This window comes from Drosophila sulfurigaster, chromosome 3, assembly GCF_023558435.1.
Source record: "Drosophila sulfurigaster albostrigata strain 15112-1811.04 chromosome 3, ASM2355843v2, whole genome shotgun sequence".
NCBI lineage: Eukaryota > Metazoa > Arthropoda > Insecta > Diptera > Drosophilidae > Drosophila > Drosophila sulfurigaster.
The window spans coordinates 54,163,873-54,179,636 of record NC_084883.1 but is presented as its reverse complement, the minus strand read 5'-3'; the positions used below and the strand labels follow the sequence as shown (position 1 = coordinate 54,179,636).

At 38.6% G+C, this 15,764-nt stretch overlaps 5 protein-coding genes across 5 annotated transcripts; 4 read left to right on the top strand and 1 right to left on the bottom strand.

Annotated features, from left to right (window-relative positions):
• The first annotated feature begins 31 nt into the window (after positions 1-31).
• Positions 32-9,451, top strand: LOC133840139 (uncharacterized). Its single transcript, XM_062271801.1, has 26 exons — positions 32-218; positions 292-483; positions 935-1,129; positions 1,181-1,356; positions 1,582-1,862; positions 1,919-2,171; positions 2,228-2,315; positions 3,288-3,530; positions 3,595-3,755; positions 3,817-4,094; positions 4,147-4,312; positions 4,369-4,452; positions 4,511-4,585; positions 4,921-5,098; positions 5,151-5,787; positions 5,846-6,098; positions 6,151-6,253; positions 6,326-6,524; positions 6,578-6,636; positions 7,374-7,448; positions 7,507-7,893; positions 7,950-8,224; positions 8,283-8,437; positions 8,496-8,658; positions 9,148-9,237; positions 9,316-9,451. The coding sequence occupies exons 1-26, from the start codon at positions 32-34 to the stop codon at positions 9,397-9,399; spliced, it is 5,037 nt and encodes a 1,678-aa protein (XP_062127785.1). The 3' UTR covers positions 9,400-9,451.
• On the top strand, positions 2,328-4,867 carry LOC133842010 (gustatory receptor for sugar taste 64b). The gene is made up of 7 exons (XM_062274899.1): positions 2,328-2,551; positions 3,141-3,530; positions 3,595-3,755; positions 3,817-4,094; positions 4,147-4,312; positions 4,363-4,452; positions 4,511-4,867. The coding sequence occupies exons 1-7, from the start codon at positions 2,512-2,514 to the stop codon at positions 4,595-4,597; spliced, it is 1,212 nt and encodes a 403-aa protein (XP_062130883.1). The 5' UTR covers positions 2,328-2,511; the 3' UTR covers positions 4,598-4,867.
• LOC133842009 (gustatory receptor for sugar taste 64c-like) lies at positions 4,761-6,381 on the top strand. Its single transcript, XM_062274898.1, has 5 exons — positions 4,761-4,848; positions 4,904-5,098; positions 5,151-5,787; positions 5,846-6,098; positions 6,151-6,381. Exons 1-5 carry the CDS (start codon positions 4,761-4,763, stop codon positions 6,268-6,270), a joined length of 1,293 nt encoding a protein of 430 aa, XP_062130882.1. The 3' UTR covers positions 6,271-6,381.
• A 155-nt stretch (positions 9,452-9,606) lies between the features above and the next one.
• Positions 9,607-12,742, top strand: LOC133842008 (gustatory receptor for sugar taste 64f). The gene is made up of 7 exons (XM_062274897.1): positions 9,607-9,730; positions 9,789-9,871; positions 9,927-10,379; positions 10,927-11,198; positions 11,252-11,406; positions 11,462-11,718; positions 11,779-12,742. Exons 1-7 carry the CDS (start codon positions 9,636-9,638, stop codon positions 11,865-11,867), a joined length of 1,404 nt encoding a protein of 467 aa, XP_062130881.1. The 5' UTR covers positions 9,607-9,635; the 3' UTR covers positions 11,868-12,742.
• On the bottom strand, positions 12,005-15,339 carry LOC133842007 (protein prune homolog 2). The gene is made up of 4 exons (XM_062274896.1): positions 15,161-15,339; positions 13,853-15,088; positions 13,679-13,789; positions 12,005-13,128 (listed from the first exon to the last, which is right to left on the bottom strand). The coding sequence occupies exons 1-4, from the start codon at positions 15,163-15,165 to the stop codon at positions 13,008-13,010; spliced, it is 1,473 nt and encodes a 490-aa protein (XP_062130880.1). The 5' UTR covers positions 15,166-15,339; the 3' UTR covers positions 12,005-13,007.
• Positions 15,340-15,764: the final 425 nt, after the last annotated feature.

The following is a 15,764-nucleotide window of genomic DNA, read 5'->3' as shown; positions in this document are numbered from 1 at the left end:
TCACAATTTGCTAGAATGGCTCAGTGCACAAATGACCGGCGACATGGAAGGACATTCTGGCTGGAAATTGCGGCACATTTTCAATCGCAAGGTGAAGCAGGCGGACGAAGTTTCAACCAAACCCACAGATGACATTGACTTTGATTTCAACATCATCAACAATGAGAAGCCCACGGATTATGCTCAGCTCGAGACGTTTCATAGGGCTGTATATCCAGGTGAGTTCGTATAATTATTTATTTAAATTGTTGCTAAATTCCTATTTATAATACTTCAATTTATATCTCGCAGTCATGTTACTAGCGCAATGCTTTTCACTCATGCCTTTAACCAACATTTGGCAGCCGAATCCACGTCGCATGAGATTTAAATTCAAATCGCTGCAAATGCTTGTCACCATTATCTTTATGGTGGTCACTTCTGTTTTACTTGTCAGCATGCTCAAGCATTTATTCAAGATTGGCATTACAGCTAAGAATTTTGGTAAGCAAATGTTGTAAAACATAGCTAGTAATAGCAAAGAGAATGTAAAAAGTTTCCATAATTTCATCTTGTAATAGGGCTGGGTTTTATCAACATTTGTACCCTATCATAAGGTGAGAAGGAAAGTGCTTTACGTCTTGAGAGTTTCAATATGTATTTATTTACAATACAAATTGCATAATTTGATCGTGCAATAAGTCTGGATTTTTCAAAGTTTATACTCTATGTTTATCATTAGAATGAAACTCCTTTACGTTTCAACATATATAAATTTTTGTGACTCAACTCAAGAGAGCTGGTAAGAGCAAGAAGGATGCAAACAGTTTCTTTCTTTAAAATTTGAATGAAACTTAATCAAGTCCTGAGAGTTTTTATTGTTTTCTATTAATTGTAAATATAAATATATATTTTATATTGATTTAAGGCAACTTCTTGATATCTCTCCTTTCAGTGGGTCCTGTATTCTTCACTTTTGTAGAATGCGCTTGCATTTTGTTTATTGATTTGGCTAGTAAGTGGCCTGCTTTGATGCGACACTGGACACGCTTGGAACTGACCTTCAACAAGCCACCTTATGAGATGCTGCCCATCAACTTAATGCAACGCGTGCGTCTGCCTGCTGTTATAATAATTATATGTTCCATTAGTAAGTGTGGGAATAGAAAAATTATTTTTAATAACTCACATTTATTTGCAGTTGAACATTCTTTGTATCAAGCCTCTGCAATTGTGAATTTTGAACAGCGGATTATAATCTGCGCAGAGGCTCATAACACAACTGCGGATACGTCTTTCGACAATTATATACTGCACAACTATGAATATGTATTTCAGGTGATGCCTTATCATCGCATCACTGCTATCTATATATTGGTAAGAAAATGTGACTGATTTAAAAGTGTGGGAATTCAAAGCTATGATATATTTCATTATTTATTTGTTAAAATAACTTAAATAGTTATTGAATTTATTTACGGGCATTAATAATTTCATAATAATGTTGGACTTGACTTCTATTTATAGATTATAAAAGATTATAGAGAATTTTATATTATATTTATATTATATATAAGAGCAACTTTCTTTTTTAAATTGCAGCTTGTCAATGGCACTTGCACCTTCATTTGGAACTACATGGATCTCTTCATCATGATGGTCAGCAAAGGCTTGGCCTATCGCTTCGAGCAGATCTCCATGCGCATTCGCAAGCTGGAGCACGAAGAACACATCTCGGAGTCCACATTCATCGAGATTCGCGAGCATTATGTGCGCATGTGTGAGTTGCTAGAGCGCGTGGATAATGCGTTGTCCAGCATCATTTTGTTATCCTGCGTGAATAACTTGTACTTTGTCTGCTGTCAGCTGCTTAACATATTCAAGTGAGTTCCGTTCTAATGAATTAATACAATTTCTTATAGATCATTTTACTTTCTAGCAAACTGCGTTGGCCCATTAGCTATGTTTACTTCTGGTACTCCACACTTTATCTGGTGGCCCGCACCGCCTGCGTCTTTCTTACAGCAGCCACCATCAATGATGAGTCAAGGAGTGCACTCGGAGTATTGAGGCGAGTGTCCACTCGCAACTGGTGCGTCGAGGTGGAGCGACTGATATTTCAAATGTCCACACAAACTGTGGCTTTGTCCGGCAAGAAATTCTATTTTCTCACTCGTCGTTTGCTCTTTGGTGTGAGTATAATCTGTTATTGAGTTAAGTACGTGTTATAAACGTTTACCTTCCTCAGATGGCTGGCACAATTGTCACCTATGAGCTGGTGTTGCTGCAATTCGATGAACCAAATCGTCGCAAAGGATTGTTGCCCTTGTGCGGGTGATAAATTGGCAACATTTGCATTGGCAAATTGCCATTCGTCATGGCCGGCCGACAGGTGCCGCAATTAGCCTTAAATTGTAGTAAATACTTGCTGCTGAATTGTAAAAAAAAACCACGCCCCCATCATCATCATGCTTCATACACAACTGTCAACTTGTCGCAAGCACACGCTTCATTCATAGTTCAGTTTTGACCATGCCACAAGGCGAAGCTTTCTATCGCGCTGTTTCGCAAGGTAAGCCAGGGGTTAATTAACAAATAATATGTATTTGTATTTGTGCAGTAAACTGCTTTATTGTTTTAAGTAATTCAGCATGTATACACATTTTATTTGTAAATAACTGAATTAAATGTTGACTCACTGTGAAAATGATTAATATAAATAAGTGTTGCATACTTATTTTGGCAATGTGAATATGAACTTTCAGCTCAATACTTTTCAATGAAATTCTTTCGTTTAATATAAATGATTCAACATAACAAAGAATGTAATTATATTCGTGGAGTAATCTACTTTATTGTTTTGAAAAATTCAGCATGTACATATACAAATTTTATTAATAAACACTTCAATTAAATCTAGATTCACAATGAAAGTTTAATATAATTAAGTGTTGCATACTTATTTGGGCTATATAAGCTTTGAGTATTCAATTAAATAGTTTCGTTTAAAATTAATGATTCTATTTCATCATTTCATATTAAAACAAGCTTAGAATCTGTATTGTTGCTTAAATTACATGTGTCATATAATAATCTAAACTAAGTAGAATAAAATACAATATAGATATTGTTTAATAACAAAATTGCATTCATTCTTTCAGTACTTTTTATCTCACAAATCTATGGTCTGCTGCCTGTGAATAACATTCGTTCGCTCGATGTTGATAATATCAAATTTCGTTGGCTTAGTCTACGCACGTTTTACTCGGCCATTATTTTATTGCTCAATTGTTGCGAATTTGGCACAGTTTTACACTATGTCGTTGAGGTGGGCATTAATTTTCACACCTCCAGCAGCTTGGCGCTTTATATTGTGTGTCTGCTGGAGCATGTGTTCTTCTGGAAATTGGCCATCAATTGGCAACGCATAATGAAGCATTGGCATCGCGTGGAGCAGCTCTTTCTAAGCATACCTTATCGCTTCTATGATGAATACAAAATGAAGCGACGCATTAACATCGTGGTGGGTCTCATTATGTCATCTGCTTTGAGTGAGTAACCTATTGTATATCTAAGAATGTTTTACTTCTAAGGTTAACAATCTGTTCCTTTTAGTTGAACACTTTTTGCTGCTGGCCAATTCTTTTCACTTGAGCAATTTGGAACGCACACAGTGCAACATTAATGTGAGCTACTTGGAAGGCGTTTACAAGTGGGAGAGACCGCATCTCTACATTATCTTGCCCTACAAGATTTGGTTGCTGCCTTTCCTTGAGGTGACTTTGTAGTTGAATTTATAATTTGATTAGATTTCTTATGTGACTGTCTTCTTTGCAGTGGATCAACGAGACAATTGCGTATCCTCGCTCTTTTACTGACTGCTTTATTATGTGCATTGGCATCGGCCTCGCTGCACGTTTCCATCAGCTGCATCGACGCATTGCCGCCGTACACAAGAAAGTAATGCCTGCGGTCTTTTGGACCGAGGTGCGACAACATTACTTGGCTTTGAAGCGTCTGGTGCGTCTCCTAGATGCAGCTATTGCGCCACTTGTGCTGCTCGCCTTTGGCAACAACATGTCCTTCATATGCTTTCAGCTATTCAACAGCTTCAAGTGAGTGTCAACCACTATAAAACTCTTATTTTATATAAACATTTTATTGCAGAAACATTGGCGTGGATACTATAGTGATGGTTGCCTTTTGGTACTCGCTCATCTTTGCTGTTGCACGCACAACTTTGACCATTTTTGTCACCGCTTCCATCAATGATTACGAGCTCAAAATAATTACAGCGCTGCGAGATGTGCCCTCCAAGGCTTGGACCACAGAGGTGAGGGGCAGTTCCATTTAAAAATTATTACTAATCAAAATACTTTTTAGGTGCAGCGCTTCAGCGAACAACTGGGCAATGATATGACTGCGCTCTCTGGCAATGGTTTCTTTTATCTAACTCGTCAACTAGTGCTGGCTGTTAGTTATTTAATTGAAGCACCATTTGAAATTCTTTTAACTCTAAATTCTGTTGCAGATGGGCACCACAATAATCACCTATGAACTGATGATCTCCGATGTCATTAATCAGGGCTCCATTCGGCAGCGAACTGTTTATTGCTAAGCACTTATTTTAGTAGCTGCACTCTTAAGCACATTTCTTGTTGTCATGGCACATTGTTAACTAATCAGATCTTAACTGCAAGCTCATTAATAAAAGTTGCGTCATACGCCCCGTTGTACACACGCTCGTTTGATGGCAATCGTTGTATTTTTACAAGTGCTGCATGCCACATTTGGCCAGTAAACAAGCAGCAGCAATGCAGAGGCAAATGCAGCGCAATAAAAATACACTTCACCATGCCATCGGACCCTGTAAGTGATTGGCAATTAAGTTTCCTTTAATTACTCGGAGTTTCTTCTGTTGTAGTTCTGATTTTGGCGCAGTTTTTGGGCGTTCTCCCCGTGTCTGGTGTATCGCCGAATGCTGCCGTGGAGAAAGTGCATTTTCGTTGGTTTTCTCTGTCATTTCTTGTAAGCTGCATCATACTGGGCTTTGCCATCATGGACTGCGTGCTCTCCTCCAAAATAGTTTTCGAAAATGGCCTCAAGATATACACGATAGGTAAGTTTATTAAACTTTTAACCTATTTAATAAATCTCCTTGTTTTCGACAGGATCTCTTAGCTTTAGCGTAATCTGCATTGCTGGCTTTAGTGTCTTTCTCATACTCTCCTTTCGCTGGCCTCGAATCATTAAGCAAACAACTCGCTGTGAGTTGATTTTTCTACAACCCGCTTATGATTGTCGCATTGGTCGACAATTTGGGCGTCGGATACGCATTTGGGGCGTAGTTTTGCTTGTGGCTGCTCTATGTGAGCACTCGACTTATGTGGGCAGTGCCATATATAGCAACTATCAGCAGATTAAAGAGTGTCAGTTGGATGTGGACTTTTGGTTGAATTACTTTCAGCGCGAACGTCAAGAACTCTTCACCGTATTCCACTTCAATGTGGTGCAAGCGATCTTCATCGAATGGACCACGTTAGCCATGACTTTCGTGTGGAACTTTGTGGACATCCTGTTGATACTGATCTCTCGTGCCTTTCAGCTGCGCTTTCAGCAGCTGCATTGGCGCATCAGACAGCATGCTGGGCAACGTATGTCCAATGAGTTCTGGCAACAGCTGCGCTATGATATTCTAGAGCTCAGTGATCTGCTCAAAGTGTATGACAAGGAGCTGTCCGGCTTGGTCATCTTGGCGTGTTCGAATAACATGTACTTTGTGTGCGTGCAAATCTATCACAGCTTCAAGTAAAGTAGCGACTTTTTGTGGCAACAAGCTTTGATAACTTTCATTGTCTCTTCTTAGAGCTCGTGGCAGCTTCATGGATGAGCTGTACTTCTGGTTCTGTCTGTTCTATGTCATCACACGTCTTTCCAACATGATGTTTGCTACTGCAGCTATACCACAGGAAGCCAGAGAGATTTGCTACACACTCTTTGAAATACCCACCGAGTTCTGGTGTATCGAGCTCCAGCGCATCCAAGAGATACTTTTAAGCAACGTTTTTGCGCTCAGCGGCAAAGGTTTCTTCTTTATGACACGTCGTTTAATCTTTGCTGTGAGTTTATAAACTATCTACAAAGTATTCCTGTTAAACTTATTCTTTGCAGATGGCTGCCACGCTGATGGCCTATGAGCTGGTCTTGATTAATCAAATGAGCGGCTCTGAGGTGCAGAAGAGCATCTGCAGTCGTGGCGCGGGCAGCTCAAAGAGTATTTTCTATTCATAGTCAGCGTGCTGCATATTTAATGAGTGTGTCTGCAATTTGCAAAAACCAGATTTGTAAACAGATAGCGCACAAAACACATATATTCAATTGGCATGTCCTGGCATTAAAGCTAAACTACAACTTAAGTGTTCTGTTTGTTATGAAAGTGGCAACAGTTTGTCGCCTGACATGGCGCGGTCAATAGGTGTTGCAGCCAAGCGGCGCAAGAGTGTGGCACTTATCAATTTCTGGCGTGTGGCACGCGCCGACAGCGCGTAAGTTGACACGATTTTCTAAAAATATAATTGGGCTAAAGGACTATTTATAGGACGAACATAAAGCGGAGGATGAACCATAAGCGGAATAGTCAAAAACGCTGGCCCAAACGTAAGCAGAGTAGAAAATTAACTATTATTTAAGTGTGAATGAGTATTTTTTGTGTAAGTGTATTTTTTTAGACACTGTAAATAATGTTCATTTGTACTTTATTTTAATAAGAAAAATCATTTACTTATGAGTTTTTTTTTAGCTCAGAAAAAGTCTTATTTGTTATGTATTTGTTTTTTTAGACCCTTTTTATAAGTTTGTGTAATTTTTATTGCCAATGAGAAAACTGTAATATAAAAGCGAATTTAATATTGAGAAAATTGAGTGTTACTTACTCATTATTATATTTTCGAGTTTCATTTTTATTGTATCATTTATTACTATTAGTAAGTCTTCTAACATCACTTCCAATTATAAAGAATGCTAATTATTGTATTGCATTTTCTTATCATTATTTTTAGCTTAATTTATTATTATTATTATTATTTGTTCTACTACTTATAATAATTCCTTACTAACATTCATTTGTATACCCGCTTTTGAATTTAGTACTATATCAATATACCAAATATAGCTCTTAGTATATTTTTAGTATTCTTGCGGTAATTTTCTATGTTCTAAAATTAGTACCTCACTGTTTTGCTTTTATTTAAAATGGATCGACTGTAGCTTTCTGACTTGTTTATTATTACCTCACTTCACTTACCCAAAAATATTTCCTAAATAACATTAATTTAACAAATAATGTTCACATGAAAATAAAATATATGTATATGTGTATATCTTATATTTCTTAGTCAATGCCTTATTGCAGTACGCTGATAGAGAGGATTATGTGCACAGCGGCTCCTTTCAGGAGGCCATCAAACCAGGTTAGTCTAACCTACTATCATTCAACTTACTCCACATTCTATTCTTTTCTCTCTGCAGTGCTCATCATAGCTCAAATATTTGCCTTGATGCCCGTTCGCGGCGTCAGCTCCAAGTACGCCGAAGATCTAAGCTTCAGCTGGCTAAGCTTTCGCTCCTGCTATTCGCTGGTGGTCAGCATATTGTTTTTGATTAGCTCTGGCTACATGGCCGCCTTTGTGATGCATGTGAATTTTGACTTTGACTCGGTGGAAACTCTGGTCTTCTATGCTTCGATCTTTGCCATCTCGGTGGCCTTCTTTCAACTGGCAACCAAGTGGCCAGCTCTAGTGATTGAGTGGCAAATGGTGGAGTCACAATTGCCCGCTTTGCGCACCGAAAAAGAACGTGGCGCCTTGGCTCATCACATCAAAATGATTGTGATAATTGCCATGGGTTGTTCGTTGGGTGAGTTAGGCATGATGTAGATATATATTTTACTTTCTATATACTCTTCATTGCAGTGGAGCACTTGCTGAGCATGCTGTCCAGCATTTATTATGTCAACGCTTGTCCTGTGCTGCCCAATCGACCCATTGATAGCTATTTGCTTATAGTCTTTAGCATGTTTTATCACTTTGTGGAGTACTCTACTACTTTGGGTGTGCTGGGCAAGATTGTTAATGTGTTGGCCACATTCGCCTGGAGTTTCAATGACATCTTTGTCATGGCTGTCAGTGTTTCTCTAGCGGCACGCTTTCGCCAGCTCAACGATTATATGCTACGTGAAGCTAGAATGGTAGAATAGATTTTCAAATAAGTTTCTGATCTATTAATCAGTTTTCTTTGCTTTGCAGCCCACTAGCGCTGACTACTGGATACAGTGTCGCATTAATTTTCGCAATCTCTGCAAACTTTGCAATGTTGTGGATGATGCTATTTCAGTCATAACTCTGCTCTGCTTCAGCAACAATTTGTACTTTATCTGTGGCAAGATATTGAAGAGTTTGCAGTAAGTACTTTGCTAATTTATTATTAAGTATTTATAGAATTTATATTGAATCTTTTAGGAAGAAACCTTCTGCTTCTCATACCGCTTACTTTTGGTTCTCCTTGGGCTATTTGCTTATACGCACTTTGATACTCTCGCTTTATAGCGCCAGCATTAATGATGAATCTAAGCGACCTTTGCTCATCTTTCGACTGGTACCTAGACAATACTGGACATCAGAGGTAAGTTAATGATATATAAAGGAAAGTTTATATATATAAATAGAAGATTAAAATAATAATAGACAACTATTTCATTTATATTGTGTATAAATTAGAAGTACAAAATAATGAAGATGTAATAGTAGATATGACTAATAATAGAACAATATTTCGTTTATATTTTGTATCAATTATAAGAACAGAATAATCTAATAATTTAGCAATTATTCTACAAATTTAATTGCCTAAGATTTGAGGTTTATATTAACCTATTCTTATACTATGAAATGTTGTTTTTATTAGAGTAAGTAGCTTTATTTAAAATGCAATTCCATTTACTCATTCTTTAAATTGAATTCAAATATTCTATAAATTTAATTGTTTAAAATTGGTGGTAAATACTAATTTATTTTTATACATTATTTATAATTTCAGATTTTAAGAAATTAATTAATAATTTACTCATTCTGTAAATTGAATTAATTTTGGTTAAATGTTTTTCTTTCACAGCTCAAACGCTTTTCGGAGGAAGTGCACATGGATCAGGTGGCTTTAACGGGCATGAAGTTCTTTCGGCTCACTCGAGGCGTTGTCATATCGGTATTTATTAAACTTTATACTCATTTAAAAAAGAACCATAAACATATATAATATATAAACTTTACTTATATTTTTTAGGTGGCTGGCACAATTGTCACCTACGAACTGATTTTGTTGCAGTTCAACAAAGCGGACAAAGTTAATGATTGCTATGAACACTGAAAAAAGGAATACACACAATTGAAGCAGAACTTGCAAAAAATGTTGCTAACAGACAGCTGAGTTATAGCTTTGTGCGCCAATGACCTGCAATTTGTAGTGTTATTTATAAATGCCACGTTGTCGCTTTAATTATAGATAAGTGCAAAACAACAGGTGCATTTTTAATTGGCAGGATATGCAGTGACAAGCTTGTTATTTATTTTTCTGCACAGTTGGCTTTTGCCTGCGATTGAGCAATGAGGCTTTTGCCCAAGTTGGGACGCAAATTTCGGCGCTGGAAGAAGTTTAAGAAGTCGCCTTTGCTGAGGAAACTTGATTTGCTGCACGAGACGTAAAAATATTGCACTTAAATACAAATAAATATTACTACAATTAATCTTTTTATGCAGCGCTCGCAAGCGTGCCTTCTTGGAAACCTCGCAGGATTACATAAGTCGACTGCAAGCGGAGTGCGATGAAAATGTGGTCACAAGTAAGCGTATACTTGATATTCTCGTAAACTTGATATTACATTGAATTGTAACTAGAATTGCGTGACAAAACCCGTGACCAATTCCTTTACAATGGCACTTTCCATGAGGCTGTGGGCAAAGTGCTACTTACCGCCCAATTCTTTGCCATGATGCCGGTCCGTGGAGTCACAGCGAAGCATCCCAGCAGCCTGAGCTTCTCCTGGCTGCATGTTCGCACCTGCTGCTGTCTGTTGTTTATCACCTCTACGCTCATCGATCTGACCTTGACCATCTTCAAGGTGTTGGATGGACCCATTAGCTTTAACAACATTAAGCCCATCATCTTCAGAGGCTGCATTCTGTTGGTCTGCATGACAGCTCTCAATTTGGCACGCAAGTGGCCTGAATTGATGATGCATTGGCACGATATCGAACAGGATTTGCCACAGTATCAGACGCAGAAGGAAAAGTGGCGCATGGCGCATACGATACACATGGTCATGCTGGTGGGCATGATGCTGTCCTTTGGTAAGTCGGTGAAGGGAAGCTTAATAGATTTTTATACCCCCTAACCATAAGGTAGAAGGATATTATATATTTGTGCCTGCAGCATATGGATGTAACGGGCAGAAGGAGGCATCTCCCTATAAAGTATATATATTCTTCATCAGGTTGACAGCCGAGTCAATATATTCATGTATATCTGTCCGTCTGTATGAATATCCAGTTCTTCAAATAGTTTTCGTAATTTCCTGAAAATATGGTTTCGATCAGATATAAATTCTAGAAGTTACTTAAAATATACTTTTGTGTTATGGGGAAAAATCCTACTGCAATGGGGTCTTAGGTGATTTGGCTGACAATCTTATATATTTCAGTACTCTATGTTATATTTTGAATATAGTACTATTCAATATACCAAATACAACCATTAGTATATTTTAATATTTAATTTAATATATTAAAATTAATACCGCTCTGTTTTGCTTTTATTCACTACCCACTACGAGTATCTCACAATCGAGCACACTCGACTGTAGCTTTCTTACTTCTTAATATGTTGTAATACTTTCAGCGGAGCACTTGCTCAGCATGATTTCGGCCATCAACTACGCCTCGGTTTGCAATGTCACCGATGATCCCATTCGGAATTTCTTTATGCTTACCAACGATGAGATCTTTTACTTCATGGGCTACTCGCCGCCCTTGGCGTTGTGGGGCAAACTGCAGAATGTCTACTCTACGTTTATCTGGAACTATATGGATGTGTTTGTAATGATTGTCAGCGTTGGCTTGGCAGCCAAGTTTCGACAGCTCAACGACAATTTACTAAAGTTCAAAGGAATGGTGAGTTGACAGCGTTGCTGATGAGAAATCCTTTAGCTATTCTTCAATTACAGCACATGCCACCTTCGTATTGGTCGGAGAGACGCATACAATATCGTAACATTTGCGGCCTGTGTGGTAAAATGGACAATGCCATATCGTTGATTACCATGGTATCCTTTTCCAACAATCTCTACTTTATATGTGTTCAACTGTTACGCAGTTTGAAGTGAGTATTGATGACTTCTCTTAAACATACTTTAATCAATGTTTTCTATTTCCAGTCAAATGCCTTCGGTGACTCACGCTGTTTACTTTTACTTCTCGCTCATATTCCTGATAGGACGAACGCTGGCCGTGTCCTTATACGCAGCCAGCGTGCACGATGAGTCGCGTTATTCGCTGCGCTATTTGCGCTGTGTGCCCAAGGATTCATGGTGCTCCGAGACGAAGCGTTTTGCTGATGAAATCACCAGTGATTTAGTGGCACTTAGTGGCATGAAGTTCTTTCATCTAACCAGGAAATTAGTGTTGAGTGTAGGTTGATTCAACTGCAAAAGCGAAAGGATTAATAATAAGTCAATTATATACTTTTAGGTAGCTGGCACAATAGTCACCTATGAGTTGGTGTTGATACAATTCCACGAGGATCAGAATCTCTGGGATTGCGATCAAAGTAATTACTCGTAATCCATTTTTGTTTGCATTGTTGTTTTGTTTTAATTTTTTTATTATCATTGAAGCAATAAGGAAACCAACAAAAGATCGCATCCTTAATATCAATATCGGTTATATGCTTAACTATACAACTACATTTCATATGTTCATTTGTTTTTTGTGGGTTATGTGTGAGTTTTGTAGATTTAAATATCAAATTGTTGTCCATGTTAAATATATATATTAATGGTCACTAGTTTCACTTACACGCTAAACAGCTATTTAATGAGTGGGGGGACGAGGGAGGTGGCAAGGGAATGGACACTGGCATGGGGTCGAGCCTTCTCTCTTCATCAGTGGTCGGGGTCGGTGTGGTGTCGATGCACACAAAAAATTCAGCTAAACATTTTCAATTATCGTAAAACTGGCTTAATTTTAAATTCAGTTGAGTTGCTTTAGGTTTCATTTTCATTTTTGTTTTAACAAAGAAGGTAACACGTACGATACGGAAGTCTGGTGGTTTCTTGTTGCTTTACGTTCTCTTTGTTTTTTAAACATTATCAAAAAAAAGCCAGGCTAGAAAAATTATTGTAGCGATTATGCGATATTAAGTGACATATATATGTATATATATCTATGTATGTGTCTTGTATATATATGAAACTGAAGCGGAAGCTACATGATCATGATTGCTTATAACTATGCATTAGTGTAATTGCTACAGCTACATGTGTGTGAGTGTGTGTTTGTGTGGGTGTATATAGTACTATATAAATGTGTGTCTGATTCTTACTGCTGTCAGTAAAGTGCTACGAAAAAACTTGTTCGATGTCTTGTTGAACGCCATCTACACTCTTCCATTCCATAACACATAGCGAATACAATATAGTAATTAGATGAGTTTCATTGAGTTGGTGAAAAGGCAAAAATAAATTATCACAAAGATTGAGATCTTAAATTAAAGCATAGCGAGAGTGTTTTCAAATAAATATCGAATATCGAGTACATAAAAAATGAAGTAAAATCAATTAAACTGTAGTCCTAAAATGAGGAATGCTGAAACACAAATGCGAGCGAACCGTATTTGAAAATGCTGCTTTAAGATTGGAGCAGCTAGAGATAATCTTGGTGAGGAGTGAGTGCAGGGGGAATGGTTTGCCAATGTCTCTAAACTCAGTGTCGCTTGGCATCGTATTGCTTAACCTTCTCCGGTATGGCTGCCTTCTCCACAACCACATGCAGTCCCAGTTCCTCCAGAGATTTAACGTAGATCAGCTTGCGCCAGAACTTTGTGCTGTGGGGAACACAAAAATTGCAATTAATTTATGCAGTTAACAATGAATATATATTCTTATGTAAATCATTTGTACACAGTCTAAAGTAATGATCTCAACTTTCTCTGGTTTTTTTTAATGCAAATACTTTTTGAAAGCGCAAAAAGTTAATACAATTTTAAAGCCTTATTAAATCAGTGACAAATCAGTTGAATGAAACTGGGATTGTCTTTATAATTTCTCTGACAATATTAATAAAAATCCTGAAATTAATTTATGCAGAAAACATTGATTATACATTCTTATGCAAATCATTTCGAGACTGACCAAAAATAATGGATTACGTATATAAAATTCTCTCGATGGATGTAAATACTTTCGATGAAATTGTAAGTTTCAATCAATGACTCTAATTTATATTAATATTAAACTGATCATAGTTATGCATCGATTATACACTCTCATTTCAATGGAAAAACACTATTTAAAAGCCGTGTCATTGATATTCTTCGATTTCTACTTAGTTGTAAATGCTGATTACTCGCTGCCTTATCATTCGCATCTGCTCACCTGACAAACGGGCGCGCCATCCAAACCAGGGACTTGATCCAGAATGTGGGATGCACCAAATACATGTGCTTCAGACTCTTGCGCAAGCGGCGATCCAGCAGTTGATAGCAACTAAAAGAACATACAATTATTTGAGCAATCAGTTACTCGATAAACACATTGTGCAGCTCTCACCGCTTGAGCCATGGAAAGGGTGGTACATTACGCCTGTTGGAGCCGCCATGCAGATAGATGAGCACATAGTCATCGGTGACCAGCTGCTCCAGCGTCTTCACCACATACAGAAACAGATTGTCCATGACATAGCTATAATCGGCTCGCGATCTGTCCGGCAAATGGCAGGCACAGAATATGACAATGGCATTCTGTCCGCCAGCCTTCAGATAGCCGCCATGGGAGAGCACACGCTTGTAGGGCTCAATGACGCGCATATCAATTTCACGGGTCTTGCCATCCGGCAGCGTTATCTTTTGCCAATTGCGTGAGTCGCGTCGCTCCTCATCCGCCGTATATTGCGGCAGCTCGGCTGTTGCAGCAGCAGTTGTTGTGGTAACCACAGCGCCACCAGTTGCATGTGGCGTGGGCGTTGTGGCCATGCCGAAATCATCTAGGTCATCATCGTTGTCGGGCAGCAGTTCGGGACCCTCGCAGTCGTCATCATCGTCATCGTCTTCGCCATCAAGGCCATCGATCAGTGAACTTGATGGACTTAATGAGGCCAAATTGTGCTCGATGTCTTCGTCATCATCGAAGCTGTGATTCGATATGGAATCCAAGCTGGAGATGTCTTCGCCACCAACACCAATCCGCTTAGTTTTGCGCGATGCCTTGTTGTTGGCATTGGGCAGCAATGAAACAGACTGAAAATTCGACTCCACAGCTGCCAAATACTGCGAGACATCCGCATCCGACTCACTGCTAATCAGATCCGGGCTATTGGCACGCAACAGACTGACCTTTGCGTCCTTTGGCGGCTTCACGCGCATATTGTTTTGCTGATTGAGCGTGTTGCGCACAGCTTCCGTTGGCACAACGTCGGGGAAATTGTTGCGCTTGCTCTGAAACGGTTCCGAGTCGGAGTCTGTGTTTGTGGGTGACATCAGCGGATGGCTGTTAGCCAGCGTTAGCGTGCGTTCGGTTGTCATATGTCGTTGTGGTACTCCTCCTCCGCCACCAAGCGGCAGCAACAACTCCGGCCGCATTATTCGATTATCCAGTAATGAAGAGTTCACGTTCTCGTTATTCTCTCGTTTATCCTCCTCAATCTGATGCTGCTGCGAGGTGGCATCGTTCACTTTGTTTGGCATCCGCTCGTCGGCCAGCGGCGAGACGCCTGTGGAGTCCGTTGGCGTCTCGGAGATGTCCATTTTGCTCTCGGACTGCGACGATTCCGATTCCGCGTAGTGACAACTGAAAGCAAAGCGCAATCGATTAGTCATCATCGGGTTCAGTTGTCGCTTAATCTGTGCTGCACACACTCACCTCATAGTTTTGTGGCGTTTGGGCAAAACGTTAGCGAGTTGTTAGCAATACTGTGGTGCCTCAACGCACGTATTTTTGAGGCTCATTCTTAGGAATAAGACATTACTTATTTCTTATTTATTCGAGAATACCACTGCTTTTGTATTTGTAGCAAGTGTGACCGCAAGTGAACTCTTGTCAATACACCACTTTTGAAATATAATAATAATTTATCGTTATCGATAACAGATTGGTGCAATCATTTGGGGCAAATTAATTAAAACAAAAAAAATATATATAGTAATATATAGTTGTGTGATAATCTAACATTACAAATAAGTTTTTAAACAAATATAAATCACCTTTTAAGTTATTCGTATTTTTATTGAATTCTGTTAACTTAACATGGTGTTGCCACTTAACAGAGCGCGAAATATACGTTACTAAATATATTATATTCCTAAATTGGTAATAGCTAAACCAAATTACAAGAAAATTAATAATTACCCTCTAGTTCTTGAAAAAATTAATTTCACATAACTGATTAAAAGGCTTACAAGTTTTGTACGCATTTTTGGAAATTACCAACTGCCCATCATTGTGTGACCAATGTGGTAATTTTAGA

Excerpts from the sequence above, each read along its gene's own strand:
- LOC133842008 (XM_062274897.1), top strand. The coding sequence starts at position 9,636 with ATGAGGCTTTTGCCCAAGTTGGGACGCAAATTTCGGCGCTGGAAGAAG. Across the intron at positions 9,872-9,926 it reads CGATGAAAATGTGGTCACAA|AATTGCGTGACAAAACCCGT; the intron begins GTAAGCGTATAC and ends AATTGTAACTAG. Across the intron at positions 11,407-11,461 it reads CAACTGTTACGCAGTTTGAA|TCAAATGCCTTCGGTGACTC; the intron begins GTGAGTATTGAT and ends TTCTATTTCCAG.
- LOC133842009 (XM_062274898.1), top strand. The coding sequence starts at position 4,761 with ATGCCACATTTGGCCAGTAAACAAGCAGCAGCAATGCAGAGGCAAATG. Across the intron at positions 5,099-5,150 it reads CCTCAAGATATACACGATAG|GATCTCTTAGCTTTAGCGTA; the intron begins GTAAGTTTATTA and ends TGTTTTCGACAG. Across the intron at positions 6,099-6,150 it reads CACGTCGTTTAATCTTTGCT|ATGGCTGCCACGCTGATGGC; the intron begins GTGAGTTTATAA and ends TATTCTTTGCAG.
- LOC133842010 (XM_062274899.1), top strand. The coding sequence starts at position 2,512 with ATGCCACAAGGCGAAGCTTTCTATCGCGCTGTTTCGCAAG. Across the intron at positions 2,552-3,140 it reads CTATCGCGCTGTTTCGCAAG|TACTTTTTATCTCACAAATC; the intron begins GTAAGCCAGGGG and ends TCATTCTTTCAG. Across the intron at positions 4,095-4,146 it reads CAGCTATTCAACAGCTTCAA|AAACATTGGCGTGGATACTA; the intron begins GTGAGTGTCAAC and ends ATTTTATTGCAG.
- LOC133842007 (XM_062274896.1), bottom strand. Across the intron at positions 13,790-13,852 it reads CCCTTTCCATGGCTCAAGCG|TTGCTATCAACTGCTGGATC; the intron begins GTGAGAGCTGCA and ends ATGTTCTTTTAG. Across the intron at positions 13,129-13,678 it reads ATGGCGCGCCCGTTTGTCAG|CACAAAGTTCTGGCGCAAGC; the intron begins GTGAGCAGATGC and ends TGTTCCCCACAG.
- LOC133840139 (XM_062271801.1), top strand. The coding sequence starts at position 32 with ATGACCGGCGACATGGAAGGACATTCTGGCTGGAAATTGCGGCACATT. Across the intron at positions 1,357-1,581 it reads TCACTGCTATCTATATATTG|CTTGTCAATGGCACTTGCAC; the intron begins GTAAGAAAATGT and ends TTTAAATTGCAG. Across the intron at positions 6,254-6,325 it reads TGGCGCGGGCAGCTCAAAGA|AAACAGATAGCGCACAAAAC; the intron begins GTATTTTCTATT and ends AACCAGATTTGT.